The sequence below is a fragment of the Dama dama genome, chromosome 21 (genome assembly GCF_033118175.1).
Source record: "Dama dama isolate Ldn47 chromosome 21, ASM3311817v1, whole genome shotgun sequence".
Taxonomy (NCBI): domain Eukaryota; kingdom Metazoa; phylum Chordata; class Mammalia; order Artiodactyla; family Cervidae; genus Dama; species Dama dama.
In genome coordinates, this window is record NC_083701.1 from 44,350,470 (window position 1) to 44,370,379 (window position 19,910).

The following is a 19,910-nucleotide window of genomic DNA, read 5'->3' on the forward strand; positions in this document are numbered from 1 at the left end:
TTAATGTATGCCTTATTTTTAATTTATGTTCCACCAGGACCTTCTCACATCCTTCAATCTATTATCACCCCTTCCAAGAGATTTATCTGGTTGAAAAACAAGAGATAATTTTTGTCATTCTCCTACTCAAAAACTTCCATTGGTTCCTTTGGTTTAAACTATCATTTCATTGGTCAAACCTGATAAATATCACTACTTCTACAGAACAGCTATGAAAACTGAAAAGAAAAAGAGAAAGAGAGCGAGACGAAGAAGAAGAAAGAAAACCTAAAGTACAATGAAAATTAGATTAACAAAGCATAATGAAGCATATGAATATTTACATAGATGTCATTGGAGCTAGGATAGGGAAAATAATTCTGTCTTCTACTTTATTAAAATATCAATCCTATTTACCTAAATTGGAGGTAGAATAACACTTAACTCCTCCTCCACCAGATACCACTTCTCTAAGACTAGGTCTCTGATGACCAGAAAATTGACTCAATAATTTTGTTACATTGTGATATTTTTTTGACAGGGCAGAGTACTGCATCCTAACCTCCCACCCCTACTCATATTTTAATTCTAAAAGGTAAGGCAGAAAGAGATGGAGAAGGACGGGCTATGGGATGAAGCATTTTCATAGAGTCCTTTCCCAGTAAAAAAAACTTTTTAGGAAGATTCAGGAACACTTTGGCTGCCATAAATGCTGAACATTTTAATTTTGCACATGCTCATTTGTCAGGAGTTAAAATGTTAGTCAGTTGCTGGACATTTTAGCTTTGTACATGCTCATTTGTTGAGAGTTAAAATATTAGTCAGTCAGAAAGGGGGAGCAGGAAAATGTGCCATTTTTGTATGGTTGAGCAACACTGGAATAACACCAACATGGTATTATTGCTCCCCCTGATCATCAGAAGATGATGATATAGATAATATAGATCTGGATCTAGATATTGTTGACTAAAAAAATATGCACAACCTAAAAGTTGAGTTATGTTTTATTCAGCAGAAATTTTTAGTACTTCAAGTCCAAGAGGAAGGTAGTATCTCAAGTAACCCTGAGAGAACTGCTTCGAGAAGTGAGCAGGAAGCCAGGATATATATGAGTTTTGCAACAAAGGGCAGCTAGTTGGAACAAAAGATTACTGTTAATTAAAAAAAACAAAACAAAACAAAACAAAACTAGATATCCCCTGGAATTCAACACTTTTCTATGTATGGGCAGATGCAAGAGTCTGGGCTCACTGAAATAATTTCTTTGATGTGTACCTCAGTTATCTGGGCCAGTATCCTGTGTTTTCACATCCTGAGTTTTCTCAGGGCTCATGTAGGGAGTGGCTGCAGTCCGATCGCTGCTGTTTGCTATGCTAAATCACTTCAGTTGTGTCTGACTCTTTGCGACCCTGTGGACCATAGCCTGCCAGTCTCCTCTGTCCATGGGATTCTCCAGGCATGAATATAGAATGGGTCGCCATGCCCTCCTCCAGGGGAATCTTCCAGATCCAAAGTTCGATTCCATGTCTTTTAGGTCTCCTGCATTGGCAAGCAGTTTCTTTACCGCTAGTGCCACCTGGGAAGCCCCCTGATGGCTGCTAGATGAAAGATATTCTTCATTTCCTTTCTGAGTTCCCTCAGGGCTCACTGGTTGCTATCAGTGGCTGCTATCACTGATGACTGTGACATCTTTTGTTTACTGATATGGCAGGCAATATTTTATTTCTCAATATATATACATATACATACATACATATATACATACACATATATTAAATGTGTGTGTGTGCTCAGTCATGTCTGGCATTTTTTTGCAACTCTAAAGACTACAGACCACCTGTTCCTCTGTCCACAGGATTTTCCAGGCAAGAATAGTGGAGTGGGTTTCCATTTCCTACTCGGGGGCATCTTCCCAATCCAGGGATTAAACCTGAGTCTCTTGCATTTCTTGCATTGGCAGGTGTATTCTTTACCACTGAGCTGCCTGGGAATATATATTAATAAAAGTGGCCCATTTTAACAAAAGTATAATGTCCCCTTAGGAGTACTCTCATCTAAGAAAGCAGGTCATATCCCTCACCTTTGTACACTCTGTGTGAGCTTTATTTCAATGTATTTGGTCTCTGTCCATGGTCTAGCACTGGCTTTGCCCCGAGATCATTGGTCACATTGTCCAGCCTTGCTCTACAAGTGCTGGGGCAGCACTGATAAAAATAGATCGAGAGACCCTCCTTTTTGGTATATCAAAGCCTCCCAGTCTCTGGGGACTTTCATTTTGATCTGTTGCACATTGTCACACTTGCTGCCTCACTCCATCTCCCAACTTCCTATTGGACATATGGGCCTCTTCCTTTTGGTTGTCTGGTCATATGGTAACTCAGCATGTGGTCTGATGAAAGAGAGGTGACTTTGTCATAGCTCTGAATATCAAAATCTTTTTCTAGATATCTGTTCATCTCAGGCCAGGCAGAATGAGAAAAGGAATATTTCCACCCATATCAATAAAGAAAGGATGTTACAGTCAACAGTGATTGCAAGTCATCACTGATGGTGAGCCCTGAGGGAACTCAGGAAGGAAAGAATACCTGCCATTTAGCAGCCATCAGACTACAGCCAATACCAAAATCATATTGATTACATTCTTTGCAGCCAAAGATGGAAAAAGCTCTAAATAGTCAGCAAAAACAAGACCAGGAGCAGACTATGGCTCAGATTATGAACTCCTTATTGCCAAATTCAGACTTAAATTGAAGAAAGTAGGGAAAACCACTAGACCATTCAGGTATGACCTAAAGTAAATCCCTTATGATTATACAGCGTATGTGACAAATAGATTCAAGGGATTAGATCTGATAGAGTGCCTGAAGAACTATGGACAGAGGTTCGTGACACTGTACAGGAGGCAGGGATCAAGACCATCCCCAAGAAAAAGAAATGCAAAAAGGCAAAATGGTTGTCTGAGGAGGCCTTACAAATAGCTGAGAAAAGAAGAGAAGCTAAAGGCAAAGGAGAAAAGGAAATATATATCCATTTGAATGAAGAGTTCCAAAGAATAGCAAGGAGAGATAAGAAAGCCTTCCTCAGCAATCCCTGCAAAGAAATAGAGGGAAACAATAGAATGGGAAAGACTAGAGATCTCTTCAAGAAAATTAGAGATACCAAGGGAACATTTCATGCAAAGATGGGCACAATAAAGGACAGAGTAAAGGACAGAAATGGTAGGGACCTAACAGAAGCAGAAGATATTAAGTATAGGTGGCAAGAATACACAGAAGAACCATACAAAAAAGATCTTCATGACCCAGATAATCACGATGGTGTGATCACTCACCGAGAGCCAGACATCCTGGAATGTGAAGTCAAGTGGGCCTTAGGAAGCATCACTATGAACAAAGCTAGTGGAGGTGACGGAATTCCAGTTGAGCTATTTCAAATCTTAAAAGATGATGCTGTGAAAGCGCTGCACTCCATATGACAGCAAATCTGGAGAACTCAGCAGTGGCCACTGGAAAAGGTCAGTTTTCATTCCAACCCCAAAGAAAGGCAATGCCAAAGAATGTTCGAAGTACCACACAATTGCACTCATCTCACACGCTAGCAAGGTAATGGTCAAAATTCTCTAAGCCAGGCTTCAACACTATGTGAACCGTGAACTCCCAGATGGTCAAGCTGGATTTAGAAAAGGCGTAGGACCCAGAGATCAAATTGCCAACATCAGTTGGATCATTGAAAAAGCAAGAGAGTTCCAGAAAAACATCTACTTCTGCTTTATTGACTTTGCCAAAGGCTTTGACTGTGTGGATCACAACAAACTGTGAAAATTCTTCAAGAGATGGGAATACAAGACCACCTGACCTGCCTCCTGAGAAATCTGTATGCAGGTGAGGAAGCAACAGTTAGAAGTGGACATGGAACAACAGATTGGTTCCAAATCAGGAAAGGAGTATGTCAAGGCTGTGTATTGTCACCCTGCTTATTTAACTTATATGCAGAGTACATCATGAGAAATGCTGGGCTGGATGAAGCACAAGCTGGAATCAAGAATGCTGGGAGAAATGTCAGTAACCTCAGATATGCAGATGATACCACCCTTATGGCAGAAAGTGAAGAAGAACTAAAGAGCCTCTTGATGAAAGTGAAAGAGGAAAGTGAAAAAGTTGGCTTAAAACTCAACATTCAGACAACTAAGACTATGGCATCTGGTCCCATCACTTCATGGCAAATAGATGGGGAAACAGTGGAAACAGTGGCTGACTATTTTTCTAGGCTCCAAAGTCACTGCAGATGGTGACTGCATTCCTGAAATTTAAAAGCCTGCTCCTTGGAAGTAAACTTATGACCAATCCAGACAGCATATAAAAAAGCAGAGACATTACTTTGCCAACAAAGGTCTGTCTAGTCAATGCTATGGTTTTTCCAGTAGTCATGTATGGATGTAAGAGTTGGACTATAAAGAAAGCTGAGTGTTGAAGAATTGATACTTTTGAACTGTGGTGTAGGAGCAGACTCGTGAGAGTCCCTTGGACTGCAAGAAGATCCAACCAATCCATCCTAAAGGAAATCAGTCTTGAATATTCATTGGAAGGACTCATGCTGAAGCTGAAACTCCAATACTTTGGCCACCTGATGTGAAGAACTACTCGTTGGAAAAGACCCCGATGCTGGGAAAGATTGAAGGCTGGAGGAGAAGGGGACAACAGAGGATGAGATGGTTGGATGCTAGCACCAACTCGATGGACATGAGTTTGAGTAGGATTCAGGTGTTGGTGTTGGACAGGGAATCCTAGTCTGCTGCAGTTCGTGGGGTCACAAAGAGTCATGGGGTCACGCTGAATGACTGAATTGAACTCAACTGTGACTACAGCCACTCCCTAAGAAAACTCACCTCAGGATGAGTTTTCACTCCAGATATGAAAACAAAGAACACTGGCCCCAGGTAGCTGAGATGCATATCAAAGGAACAGTTTCTGAAGTGATAAATTCCTTAACTTGAGATATCTGGTTTTCCTTTAATTAACAATAGTCTTTTGATGTTCAGACTACCTGCCCTTTGTTGCAAAACTTCTATTTAACCTGACTGCCCCCACCACCTCCTCAGATCAGTTCTCTCAAGGTTACTTGAGATGCTGCCTCCTTGGCTTGAAATCCTAAAAATTCCCACTGAATAAAACGTAGCTCTCAACTTTTAGGTTGTGAAGACATTTCAAGTCAACAAGTACACACCATGTAAACTATTTTTGACTGCAACTGATATTGTAATGTCTTATATGTACACCCATCCTGGGTGATATGTCAAATAAACGACCTTCAAAAGGATCATAAGCTTTAGTTTCCTTCTCTTTAAATAGAGATAATGATTCCTATAGCATGTCAGTGGAGCCAAAGCAAAATAATGCATAAACCTTTGTGAATTCTAGAGACTCATATTCATATAATTTATTTCACAGATATAAGTATTTTCAAGAGACTTGAAATGATGTTTTTAGATAAGAATAACCATGATAAAAAATTTGAAAACAACTAAATTATTCAAATGCTACTTCACTTGAGTCTCTGAGTGTAGATTTTAACCACACATATTTATAACTCTTTCATGAAAGAGTAGAGAAAACCGTAAAGTATAATTTAAAGAATTCTAGAAAATTATAGAATATTGCAGATCAAATACCAGTGCAAAAACCATACAGACTGGTTATCAGTTGGAATATCCTGTAAAGATGTGGAGGTACCAAATAAAACCATTTCTAACAGAATTAGAAAGTGTTTAGAAATAGAATTTCATAAGTAAAAATAAAAAGATAGATCTAAGTTGTATCTGGCCTATATGTGTGTGTGTGTGTGTGTGTGTGTGTGTGTGTATATATATATATATATATATGGCTAATGACATAAGACCAACAGAAGTGCCTGCCCAGGACACAGATTGTGGCTATAGGAAAATGGTTCTTAAAGGAAAAAAAAGAAGAAAAACCTAGAAATATCATTCTCACTCTCCTTGGATTTTACTAATCTATGGTTTTCTAATACTTAAAGAGTCCTTGAGAGTGTGTTAGGGATAGTGCTAAGTGCTTTATGTGGCTTAACTAATTTCTCCTCATCACAGTCCTATGAAGCAGTCATGCCATTATCAATCCATCTTACAGATAAAAAGAGTGAGGCTTGTTTTTTTATGTTTTTATTCATTTAATCCTACTACATTCTTAGGGAGTATTTACACTATTATTACTGTTTAATTGATAAGAAGCCCTAGGTTCAGTTGGAGAGTTAGGAAAAAGAAGCCACATTAACAAAGAGAAAGGGTGGACTTAAGTTTGTGAACTTCTGATAAATAAAAGTTTACTTTGCAGTGAGACTAAAATAGGCAGGAAATGGCAGCAAGGAGCAGAAGTGGGTCCTTTTCCCTGGTAGATTTCTGTCTGTAGAGCCAAGATTACCACCTGTGAGCCTTTGTTTAGGGACGTGGGGAGAGGTTTATGGTGCTAGTAGCAGCAGTGGTTCAGTTCAGTTCAGTTCAGTCGCTCAGTTGCGTCCGACTCTTTGTGACCCCATGGACTGCAGCACGGCACGTCTTCCTGTCCACCACCAGCTCCTGGAGTTTACTCAAACTCATGTCCATTGTGTCGGTGATGCCATCCAACCATCTCATCCTCTGTCGTCCCCTTCTCCTCCAGCCTTCAATCTTTCCCAGCATCAGGGTCTCTTCAAATGAGTCAGTTCTTTGCATCAGGTGGCCAAAGTATTGGAGTTTCAGCTTCAGCATGAGTCCTTCTGACGAATATTCAGGACTGATTTCCTTTAGGATGGACTGGTTGGATCTCTTTGCAATCCAAGGGACTCACAAGAGTCTTCTCCAACACCACAGTTCAAAAGCACAAGTTCTTTGGCGCTCAGCTTTCTTTATAGTCCAACTCTTACATCCATACATGACTACTGGAAAAACCATGGCTTTGACTAGACAGACTTTTGTTGGCAAAGTAATGTCTCTGTTTTATAATATGCTGTCTAGGTTGATCATAACTTTCCCTCCAAGGAGTGTCTTTTAATTTCATGGCTGCAATCACCATCTGCAGTGATTTTGGAGCCCAAAAAATAAAGTCTGCCCCTGTTCCCACTGTTTCCCCATCTATTTGCCATGAAGTGATGGGACTGGATGCCATGATCTTAGTTTTCTGAATGTTGAGCTGTGGAAGCTCATGAAAAAAAAAGAAAATGATAGTTGAGCTCTATGCTAAACATGTCTTAATTTTCAGATTAAGCATTTGAGACTGGCAATATAATTCTCTCCATTTAGAAAACAGGGACACCAAGGTTGATAAATGTTGTTTGTTGTTGTCTTAGTTGCTAAGTTGTGTCTGACTTTTGCGACCCCGTGGACTGTAGCCTGCCAGGCTCCTCTGTCTATGGGATTTCCCAGGCAAGAATACTGGAGTGGGTTGTCATTTCTTTCTCCAGGGGCTCTTCCTGACCCAGCAATCAAATCTGTGTCTCCTGCATTGGCAGGCAGGTTCTTTACCACTGAGCCACCAGGGAACTCCAGATAGGTAAGTGACAGAGCTCAAATTCAAAACCATATATTCCGTCTTCAAAGTGTATCATCTTTATCAACATGTGATTTCTATTACTGCAGTCCCTAATAATGATTGATATATAGCCAAATTATTATGTAAGCAAGTTGTGGGGAAAAAATGGCATAGGTCATGCATAAAATTTTGTTAAATGAAACAAACTAATTTATATTTTTTGTCATTACCTACTGACTCATCTTTGTCCACACTTTGATTGACTGAAGTTTTATTCTTCCCATCCTGATCTAACCTTGAACTCTTTTCTTGACATCTATTCAAAGGGAAAAGGAGAGGGGGAAAAATGGTTCAGAACACCCACATACTGGAATATAAAGTTGAAAAAGCCAAGCCACTTAAAATTTTGGTCCGTCCTCATGCATAGCATACATATTAACACTCTTAATGAAAGACTCTAGTGAATTAATATAATTAATATAAAGGTTTTAGGAAAATGCCTCCTTGCTTAACCTCTCTGATAAAGTCACCAGAAAGAACTCAGCAGCTTAATCTGTATCAAGGTGACCGAGCTAAAACAATTCCGTGCCATGTTTATACATTGACCTCCTTTTCTAATGTTAATTTATAACTCCAAGGGAAGGATCATTTCATGCCTAATGAGGATGACAAAACGTGAGGACAATGGTATAACATGGTGAAATGGAACAAGGTTTACTGGTTGGAAATCTGGAAGATGACTGCCACCAACGAGGAGCTGTGTGACCTCAAACAAGTTACTTTATGTCTCTGGGCTTCAGTTCCCAGAAATGTGAAAATAACGGGTTAAATTAAGTAATCTGGAAATACTTTAAAAGGTACAGTTACTTTAAAAGGTAGTTACACTTCCAATCGGGGTGTGAAAGTGCCCCAGATACTGCTGGGCACACTGGCCATCTGTTTGGAAACTGAAAACACTCTTGAAAAATAACTCGTGTGTCAATTTACGGGATCCAGGGCCATGTTCAGAAAAATAGTGAGTGGCCAGATGAAGTCCAAATCCTAGAGGTAAGAGATTTGCCAAGAAATTGTCCCAAAGAAAGACGTTTACATACTGGCAAAGCCATGTGATCTCATAGTGTCAGGCACTCAAAGATTAGTGCTCTCGTCCACCCACGCATGGGTTCCATAGGGATGGATAGGATTTTTAAGCCAAAACTTAAGTATAATAGCTATTTCATCCTGCCCTGTAAAATCTTCTGATGTCATCAACACCGGTTGGGGCCCCTCCAGCTGATTAGACGGTTTAGCACAATGACTGGAGCGTGGAGTCCAATTGGGATTGAACTGAGCTCCAACCCGCCACCTTCCAACTGTGTGACCTTAGGCAAGTGACATAATAGTTCTGAACCTCAGATTCTTCATCTCTCAAATAAGAATTATAATGTCTCCTCTCTCAAAGTCTATTGAGAGAGTTTAACTTAAAAATTGCTGGAAAGCATTCAAGCAGTGCCTGGCCAGTAGCATCTATTCAATGGGTGCTAGTCTTATTATGGCCACCACTATGCCTGAGACTGCCATTACACTCAAACTGAAGAGCAGAGAGCCTTTCTTGGCCACATGAGTTCATCACAGGCCCCAAGTGTGGGGTGATGATCATTACATGTAAGTGTGCAGTGTCCTCAGAGGCAAAGGGAAGCCTTCCTTCCTGAGTGAAATGTCATTGAGTTAGTGGTCAGGCCAGGCCAACACAGGGGCACCAGGGGAGCTGCGCACTGCTGTGCTTACAGAAAACCAGTGGCCTCTGGTGGGAAAGTTCTTTAAGCACTGAAGGGGTGAAATGACAGCACCTTCCAAGAGCAGTTGTTTGTTTTTTCTTTTCTTTTTTTTTTTGAAGCATTGCACAACTTACGGGGGGATCTGCAGAATATCTCTGGAAAGTATTTTCAAGGAACTGTCAGGGGATCTTGGAAAATCTGTGTTCATTCATTGCATCTAAAGGGAAGCCCCAGTGACTCAAGTGGTAAAGATCTCCCTGCCAATGCAGGAGACATGCAAGAGGCGCAGGTTCAATCCCTGGATCGGGACGGTCCCCTGGAGTAGGAAAGGGCAACCCACTCCAATATTCTTGCCTGGGAAATCCCATGGACAGAGGAGCCTGACAGGCTACAGTCCAAGGGGTTGCAAATGAGTTGAACATGATTTAGACATGTTTATTTATTTACTGAGCCATCACTCACTATGTGTCAGGAATTCTTCTAGGGTCTCTGCCTTCATGAAACTTGCATTCTAGGACTGACAGTATGTATATAAATAGCAATAAGTCTGTGAAAATAATAAAATGTCTTGGAAACTATGACAGAGAGTGCAGGGGTCTTCAGGCAGGGCCCCACTGTGCAGACGGCACTGGAGCTAAAACCAGAAATGAGAAGAAGGAACTCTTCTTGGGAAGATTTGGGGCAAGTGTGGGTCAGACAAAAGGAACATCAAGTGCAAAGATCCTGGGTTGGGAATAAGAGACAAAGCAAGGAAGGCTGCAACAAACAAGTGAGCAAGTAGTTTGAGGTGGGAGAAGTCAGGGGAAGCCAGATGGATCTCAAAGGACCTCTCAGTCCACACACACACACACACACACACACACACACACACAAATGTCATTGAAAGAAAAGCCTTCCAAACTAAAAGCCAAAATAAGCAATAGGGTAAAATACCATTCTAAATATCATCTATAAACAGACGAATGAAGCGATGGAGTTTATTATCAGAGAGGCAAGTCATCACATTCAGCATGTAGTACAGTACAATGCTGGGCTGCGAGGTTGCATAAACTCCATGTTCTGAGGCAGTGTCCTATTCATTTCTTACCAAAAAGGAGTCAGTGGGCTGTATTTTCAAACGTTATTCTAATAGAAATTAGTAGATGTCACGGAATGACCTTGGACCCATACCAGAAGGTCAGGGGTCAAGCTCAAACTTCATGACTATAACATCTACGTGGAAGACCTTGAAAACTCCACTTGACCTCATTGAGAGTATTTGCTTATCCTTAGGTTTAAAATAATTGCTACCACGTAGGGCAATTATAGGGCTTCCCTCATAGCTCAGTCAGTAAAGAGTCTGCCTGCAATACAGGAGACCCAGGTTCAATTGCTGGGTTGGGAAGATCCCCTGGAGAAGGAAATCACAACTTACTCCAGTATTCTTGCCTGGAGAAACCCATGGACAGAGGAGCCTGGCGGGCTACAGTCTATGGGGTCGTGAGAATCGGACATGACTGAGCGACTAAACACAGACACACAGGACACCAGTGAAAATTAAACAAGATAGTGAAGGACAGGGAAGCCTGGCATGCTACAGTACATGGGGTCAAAATGAGCCAATCAGGACTTACTTATTACCCAAATATTTCTTAGTGGTTTTATGTTTCTTTTTTAACATTTCTTATTAAAATTTCTTGTCATTGATGTTTTGAAGTAAAACCACTAGAGGTCAGAATTTCACATAAATTGTTTAAGGAAATCACCAACGTTGGGGGAAAAAACAATGTTTTTCTACTAAGCAGCATAAAATAATAAATTTAAGGTGCAGAAAGAAAAATAAAAATGGCTTTCAACAAATAATTTTTGATAACTAGAGCAATACTCATTCTCAAAGCTGCTATTCAATGAACTTAGCTGAATAGGAAGAAGAGGGAAAGACAAATAGAATTTGTTAAGTATCTATTCATGACACCGATAACCGATACAGTTTAAGGTTCACATTGATTATCTGATGTTATTCTTAAAACAGGTCTGTCATGAAGCTCATTTTGCAAATAAAGAAAGTAAAGTATTAACAGATGTGATACCATCCTGAATGAAGATGAAGCAGGTACAATCCAATGTTTTCCACTAAGTCAAGTTTGTGAAATAGTGCAAGAAAATGGTGTCTCTGTGTTAGACAATATACTATATGACAGATTAGCATTAACAGTTTTCTGTTTGCCACTCTATATATTTTTATTTAATTCCAAGTCTCCTAAATGAATCTAGAGAAAGTTCCTTTTATTGTCTGTTTCTCAGCATATTTAGAAGTTTCTGAACACAGTGCTGATAAATATGGTATTGAAATGATTAGCCATGAAGAAAAACATAGACCAGCTTGCTTTTAGGAAAAATATTTTGAACAAGAGCAATAATCTAGTTCTTTAAAATGTTTACTGAGCCATCAAACCTTTCTTTTTCATCATTTTGTAGAGAGAAACATATAAATCTGCCTTATTCAGGGGTGGGGAGGACTATCATCATGTTCATAAGAGGATGAGGTAGGGTGGATGGCAGTCTATATCTTGAGGGAAGACAAAAATCATTTCTGTGTTTTGGGGTATCCACAATTCTAGCACAGGGCACAGAGCAGAGGGAGGGCAGTGATGAATAGGCCCTTGATACTATACACGTTGTGCGCATAGAGGCAATTTGCAAAGAAAAAATGAGTTACGTGGGTCCTGACCCCAAGAGTTTTTAATCTAACACCAGCTTGAAATGTAGGTACAAGCTTTTTTCCTTAGCTTGAAACCTCTAGCATTGTACATGAAAGAAAATGTTTTTCCATAGGACAAGTTTTTCCGTAGCTTGAAACCTTTAGCATTGTACCTGATGCCTGGGACTTAGTAGGTATTAAGTATGCTCCAGAATCTTGCAATCACTTTAATAAGAAGGAAACGTGGAATCCATTTGATGCCAGGTCCCTGGGCTCTAGGGGAAGAAGAAATTGTACCAAGTCCGTAACAGACTTAGTTCTGAAACCTGGGGTTCTTAAGGGGTCTTTCCCAAGTCTTTCTTCCCTGGGAGCACTCACTTCTTCCTTCTGTCACATTCTCACTTGTAATCATCTCATAATTTCTACACACACTCAGGAAGAGAGTTAAAGGGGTTTCCACCGTTTGGAATCTTAAGAGAGTTGCTAATGGGAAGGGAAAAGTTTTGTGTTAAACTAAAAAACGAGAGTTGGAAGATTCATGTGGACACTATGCTGGTATCCAACACATATTAATTGTTCTCTGCTTTCCCTCCTAAATTATTTACCATTTCATTGCTCATGACACTGATACATACATATATATATATATATGTGTGTATGTATATATGTATATATATATATATATGTATGTATGAAAAGTGTAAAAGTGTTAGTTGCTCAGTTGTGTCTATTTGCAATCTTATGGACTGTAGCCCATCAGGCTCCTCTGTCCATGGAATTCAACTGGAGTGAGATGTCATGCCCTTCTCCAAGGGATCCTCCCAACCTAGGAATCGAACCCGGGTCTCCGGCATTGCAGGCAGATTCTTTACCATCTGAGGCATCAGGAAACCATATATATTATATATATATATATATATATATATATATATATATACACATACATACACACACACACACAATTTAATGCATCTCTTGTACATAAAATAGTGCTTAGCACATTCAATAACATTCAATATATGTTGCCTGAGTTGAAATGACTAGAATCATTGAATTGTAGTACACTGTCTTTTGGACATTATTTTAACAATACTTTGTCCATTCTTCCTCCAGTTTGAAAGTTGCAGTTTCTCTGTAAGGAAAACTGCTTAACAGTTCTATTCTCAAATGGGTTCTCCCATTTGAAGGGACAGAAAAAAATTAATTTTTTTAGCATTTTCCATGAACACCCTGGAATCATACAAAATGTCCTCTATTCTGTGAAAAGCCCAGTAATGGTTTTAAGTAAATACTTTGTTTCTGATCGAAACTTTCTTTTCTGAACAGTGACCCTCGCATTATTCATTTATTCACCCAAGAAATTATTTGGAAGCCCCAAGGTCTCATTGTTCTTCCTTGCATTTATTTTATGGTATCAAAGGTTAAAACTTAGATTGCAATCTTAGGAGGAAATTAATTCACTGATTAAGAAAAATGCACTTTAAGCAATACACATTTAAATCACTGACAAGCACAGGGCGATGTTTTTCTGTTTTGTTTTGTTTTAAGACCTTTTTTTCAACTAAAAATTTTAAGCAGCTGCAATTCTTCCACCCTCTAGCCTGGAGAAACATAGCATGAATTACTAACGAAGGAGAACCGATCTGTACTGCAGTAACCACTTTCAGAACAAAAGGGTCAGAGCTGAAACCAAGAAAACAGGAGCATTTTTTTAATCAACCAGTTGCTTGACGCGCATTTGGACCTTGGCCCTACCTGAAAAAAAAAAATTCCAATATTCTATCATCCTTCTGCTGAAGGCTCTTGGCCCTAAAGTCTCCACTTGCAAATAAAGAAATGCTTATTTCTATACCACCTCCAATCCTTTATTTGTTTTATTTTTATTTATTTATTTATTTTGGAGGGGGTTGTTTGGTTTTGAAGAACATAGAAGTATAATTATAAACATACTGATCTTTCAACATTTGCTATTTGGAAAAGGCAGGCTACAAAAAAAAGGGGAAACATGTCTGATGTTTGTTCTGCAACTACTATGTTCCAGACGTTAAATATTTTTTGCAAATATTACTTTATTTAATCATTACCCCAGTGGTGAATGGAGAGGATGATAACACTTTCCCCCAACCCTAAGATGAAAGAGCTTAGGTTCAGAGAGTTAAAACTTTTGTTAAAGAGCATGTAGCTAGAAAGAAATGAAACAGAAATTTTCAGCCAGGTCCACGTCTCAATAAAGTAATTTTTTCTGTTATCCCACACCCCTCAAAATGGACCACACACTTTTATTATGACTGTAGAAAAATATGATTGATAGGGGACATAAGTTTAAGACATGGAAGAAATAAAAACAATATGCTGAGATGACAGTGCCATTTTCCTTTTTTTTTTTCTTACTGCCACCTCCAATTCTTGAGGGACCTTTTCCTCTTCATTGGAACCCAGGAGTCCATTAATTTATGAAATGTATGAAAGAATTAAAGTTTACTGAGCTTTTGTCTAGTAGCTTTACCAGAATCAGTATGAGAAAACAGTTGGAGTAAAAACAGTCCATAAATAGAGATGTTATTAACAAAAGGATTCCTGACAGTCAATGTCGCGTCTGTGTATCCCCCCGGAGCTGATGGAAGGCAGAATATTCCTCTATCCCAGGTGAATTCTATCACATCCCTGTCCCAGGCTTCCACTCCCTCCCCAACTTCTCTTACTTAACATCAAGGGAGATTTTTTAATAAGTATCAGGACATTGATTTTCCTAAAATAGAAGGAAAGTAGAACTCTAGGGGGGAGAGTAGAAAACTCTAGGGAGGAGAGTAAAGAAAGTGGGAGTTAGAGGGGCACTGAGCAGTGAAGTAAGAGAGCTCACTATTAGACAGGAAAATTTCACTTTTTTCTTTCCTCACCTTTGGGTCCTGGTGAAATGGTGTGTGTGGCACAGACTTCAGTCGTAGGACGACTGTCGAGGTCCAGACCCAGACTCTGAATTTGCAAAAGAAAGAGCACCAGGAGAATGAACTGGTTTCTTCGAACTCGGGCTCCAAAGGCACCCATTGCTGTGGTTTCCTCAAAAAAGGGCTGCCCCACAGTGCCAAATAAACAGTTTGATTTTTAATGAAAACTTCTTCTTTGGGGAAGAAAGGGAAATATCTGGAACACACATTCCAGAAAGGGCTGTAAAGACAGGAAGGAAGCATATCCTAGGTTGTTTATTTTCTCAGTGTTTCAAATGAGCCGTACATTTTCCAGACTGTTTACTTTCAAGTGACAAGAGTTTATTGAAAATTATCTCTGAACCAAACACTCAAGTGTGCAGGTCAGTAGAAACACCCCAGAGAATAGAACAGATATACCTTTGCCTTAGTACACGAATGGATAATTTAATGCCCAAATTGCACTTAAATGTTGGGGTTCCAGAAGGACTGAGCCAGAGATTTTGTGAATTGCCAACATATTATATAATTGTTGTGCATGGCTTTGAGCTTTTTAACAAGGAAATATTAATTACCTGCTTCTGGTGGCAGTTGAACACTAATACTCTAACTGTTCTCCATGAGCTTATTTCCTTCTCTTGCTACAAAGAATTGTCTTGGGGTTAAACCCCAAAGGAAAGAACACTACTTACTGCAAAGCAATTAGGCAAGAAGTATCAAGAATGTTAAAAATATGTATAACCTTTGCCCTAGTAACTGGCCTTCTGGTACACTGTCTTAAAGAACTATTCTGAAATGTGGACAAAGCTTTGTTTAAAAGATGTGGCCAAAAGAGAAGGGACATCATTTGCCTAATGATATATTGTTGTTGTGTAGTAGCTAAGTCATGTCTGACTCTTTTGTGACCCCATGGACTGTAGCCCACCAGGATCCTCTGTCCATGGGATTTCCCAGGCGAGAATACTGGAGTGAGTTGCCATTTCGTTCTCCAGGGGATCTTCCTGACTCAGGGATCAAATTTATGTCTTCTGCATTGGCAGGAAGATTCTTTACCACTGAGTCAATGATATGTTAAGGGTTGCCAAATCATAGTACATACAAATGCATGAGCGTACAACACAACACTTTTATTAAAAGAAGGAAATGGCAACCAACTCCAGTATTCTTGCCTGGGAAACCTGATGGACATAGGAGCCTGATGGGTTGCAGTCCATGCGGTCACAAAGAATCAGATACGACTGAGCGACTAAACAATTCTGGAGGCTAGAAATCTGAGTTCAAGGCATTGGCAAAGCATGTATCTTCTGAAGACACCAGGAGAGGATCAGTTCCAGGTTCCTCATAGCCCCTGGTAGTGCCTTGAGGCACTACTATGGTATGAGGTCTTGCGGGTAGGACTTCAACATAGGATTTTTTTTTTTTTTGCCTGAGGAGACTCAATTCAACCCATAACAACAGACTAGTAGTATGACTAGACTCATCTTTTCATAAGTCATACAAGGAAAGGGAGGGAAAGGAACTGACATTGTTTGAATAGTCATTATGTGCAAAGATAGCCTTGGTCTCTTAACTTGCTTATTTTCTTTAAACCTGAAGACAGCCCTGTGGAATAGATAGTAATTCCCTCGTTTTACAGGCAAAGTACCTGAGGCTCAGAAAAGTTGAGCAGTTTTCCCAAGGCCTCTGTGATGGCTGCTTTATAAGAGTCAACTTGACTGGATCATGGAGGCCAGACCCTTGGCTATATACTTTTTCTGGGCATGTCTGTGACAGTGTTTCCAGGTGAGCTTAGCATTTGAACTGGTAGACTGAGCAAAGCAGCTTGGTCTCCCCAAAAGAGGGGCTGTCTTCCAATTCATTCAGTGCCTGAGTACAACAAAAACACAGAGAAAGGAAGAATTTGCTCTCTGCCTGAGTGCTAGAACTGGGACTGGTGTTGTCCTACACTTGGACTAGAACTTACAGCATCATGTATGCTGGTTCTTAGGCCTTTGGACTGGGACAGGGATTTATATTATTGTCTTCCTCGATTCTCAAGGTCTTTGGGCTTAGCCTGAAGCTATGCCACTAGCTTTCCCGGGTCTCCAGCTTGCAAATGGCAGATCATGAGACTTCTCATCCTCCACAATCATGTAAGCCAATTCCATCTAATAGATCTCTTTCTTGAGGTACAGACATGCATATCTGTAGATATAGGCATATACAGAGGTATAAGCTGAAGAATGTACAGAATGAAGCAGGGCAAAGGCTAATAGAGTTTTGCCAAGAAAATGCATTGGTCATAGCAAATGCCCTCTTCCAACAACACAATAGAAGACTCTACACATGGACATCACCAGATGGTCAATACCAAAATCAGATTGATTATATTCTTTGCAACCAAAGATGGAGAAGCTCTAAACAGTCAGCAAAAACAAGACTGGAAGCAGACTGTGGCTCAGATCATGAACTCTTTATTGCAAAATTCAGACTTAAATTTAAGAAAGTAAGGAAACGACTAGACCATTCAGGTATGACCTAAAGTAAATCCCTTATGATTATACAATGGAGGTGAGAAATAGATTCAAGGGATTAGATCTGATAGACAGAGTGCCTGATGAACTATGGACAGAGGTTCATGACATTGTAAGGGAGACAGGGAACAAGACCATCCCCAAGAAAAAGAAATGCAAAAAAGCAAAATGGCTGTCTGAGGAGGCCTTACAAATAGCTGTGAAAAGAAGAGAAGCTAAAGGCAAAGGAGAAAATGAAAGATATACCCATTTGAATGCAGAGTTCCAAAGAATAGCAAGGAGAGAAAAGAAAGCCTTCCTCAGCGATCAATGCAAAGAAATAGAGAACAACAATAGAATGGGGAAGACTAGAGATCTCGTCAAGAAAATTAGACATACCAAGGGAACATTTCATGCAAAGATGGCACAATAAAGACAGAAATGGTATGGACCTAACAGAAGCAGAAGATATTAAGAAGAGGTGGCAAGAATACACAGAAGAACTGTACAAAAAAGATCTTCATGACCCAGATAATCACGATGGTATGATCACTCACTTAGAGCCAGATATCCTGGAATGCAAAGTCAAGTGGGCCTTAGGAAGCATCACTATGAACAAAGCTAGTGAAGGTGATGGAATTCCAGTTGAGCTATTTCAAATCCTAAAAAAAGATGCTGTGAAAGTGCTGTACTCCATATGCCAGCAAATCTGGAAAACTCAGCAGTGGCCACAGGACTGGAAAAGGTCAGTTTTCATTCCAATCCCAAAGAAAGGCAATGCCAAAGGACAGTCAAACTACCATGCAATTGCACTTATCTCACACGCTAGTAAAGTAATGCTCAAAATTCTCCAAGCCAGGCTTCAACACTATGTGAACTGTGAACTTCCAGATTTTCAAACTGGTTTCAGAAAAGGCACAGGAACCAGAGATTAAATTGCCAACATCTGCTGGATCATCAAAAAAGCAAGAGAGTTCCAGAAAAACATCTACTTCTGCTTTATTGACTATGCCAAAGCCTTTGACTGTGTGGATAACAATAAACTGTGGAAAATTCTGAAAGAGATGGGCATACCAGACCACCTGACCTGCCTCTTGAGAAACCTGTATGCAGGTCAGGAAGCAACTGTTAGAACTGGACATGGAACAACAGACTGGTTCCAAATTGGGAAAGGAGTAAGTCAAGGCTGTATATTGTCACCCTGCTTATTTAACTAATATGCAGAGTACATCATGAGAAATGCTGGACTGGATGAAGCACAAGCTGGAATCAAGAATGCCAGAAGAAACATCAATAACCTCAGATATGCAGATGACACCACCCTTATGGCAGAAAGCAAAAAAGAACTAAAGAATCTCTTGATGAAAGTGAAAGAGAAGAGTGAAAAGGTTGGCTTAAAGCTCAACATTCAGAAAGCTAAGATCATGGCATCTGGTCCCATCACTTCATGACAAATAGATGGAAAAACAGTGAGAGACTTTATTTTCTTGGTCTCCAAAATCACTGCAGATGGTGACTACAGCCATGAAATTGAAAGAAGCTTGCTTCTTAGAAGAAAAGTTATGACCAACCAGACAGCATATTAAAAAGCAGAGACATTACTTTGCCAACAAAGGTCCATCTAGTCAAGGCTATGGTTTTTCAAGTAGTCGTGTAGGAATGTGAGAGTTGGACTATAAAGAGAGCTGAGCACTGAAGAATTGATGCTTTTGAACAGTGGTATTGGAGAAGACTCTTGTGAGTCTCTTGTATTGCAAGGAGATCCAACCAGCCCATCCTAAAGGAAATCAGTCCTGAGTATTCATTGGAAGGACTGATGCTGAAGCTAAAACTCCAATACTCTGGCCACCTGATGCGAAGAGTTGACTCATTGGAAAAGACCCTGATGCTTGGAAAAATTCAAGGCTGGAGGAGAAGGGGATGACAGAGGATGAGATGGTTGGATGGCGTCACCACTCAATGGACATGAGTTTGAGTATACTCCAGGAATTGGTGATGGACAGGGAGGCCTGGCGTGCTGCAGTGCATGGGGTCACAAAGAGTTGGACACGACTGAGTGACTTAAATGAACTGATGTATACGGGCTTGCCAGGTGGCTCAATGGTAAAGAATTCATCTGCCAAGCAGGAGACATGGGTTCAGTCCCTGTGTTGAGAAGATCCCTTGAAGAAGGAAATGGTCTGGAAAAATTCCATGTACAGAGAAGCTAGGCGGGCTACAGTCTAAGGGGTCGCAAAGAGTTGGACTTAGTGACTAAGACAACAACAATACAGATATACACAGACAGATCTATATCTACACAAAGATACAGATAAGATATAGATAGATAAGGATATATCCTGTTGGTTCTGTTTCTCTGGAGAACCCTAATAGTCCCCATTGAAAAGGGGACAAAAGAAATTCAAATACAAATTACGCCTAAAAATTCCTGCTTTAAAATGCTATTTGGATTGCATAAAGCTGAATATACTCAAGGTTTGAAAGTGCATTCATTTTCATACATGCTTAAAATGTCCAAAGTGGATGCATTTGTCAAGTTAACTGTGATAGGAAAATGG

The 19,910-nt window shown here is 40.0% G+C and overlaps 1 protein-coding gene across 2 annotated transcripts in view; it reads right to left on the bottom strand.

The window, feature by feature from the left end:
* Positions 1 to 19,910, bottom strand: part of COLEC10 (collectin subfamily member 10) — a 76,274-nt gene that overhangs the window by 28,175 nt on the left and 28,189 nt on the right. The window contains exon 1 of one of the 2 annotated variants that reach the window (XM_061123564.1): positions 14,834 to 15,098. The exons of the other annotated variant lie outside the window; for it this stretch is intronic. Coding sequence (XP_060979547.1) covers positions 14,834 to 14,981 — 148 coding nt within the window. The 5' untranslated portion in view covers positions 14,982 to 15,098. Of the gene's footprint in view, positions 1 to 14,833; positions 15,099 to 19,910 lie in introns of those variants that run through there. 2 annotated transcript variants of the gene reach the window in all.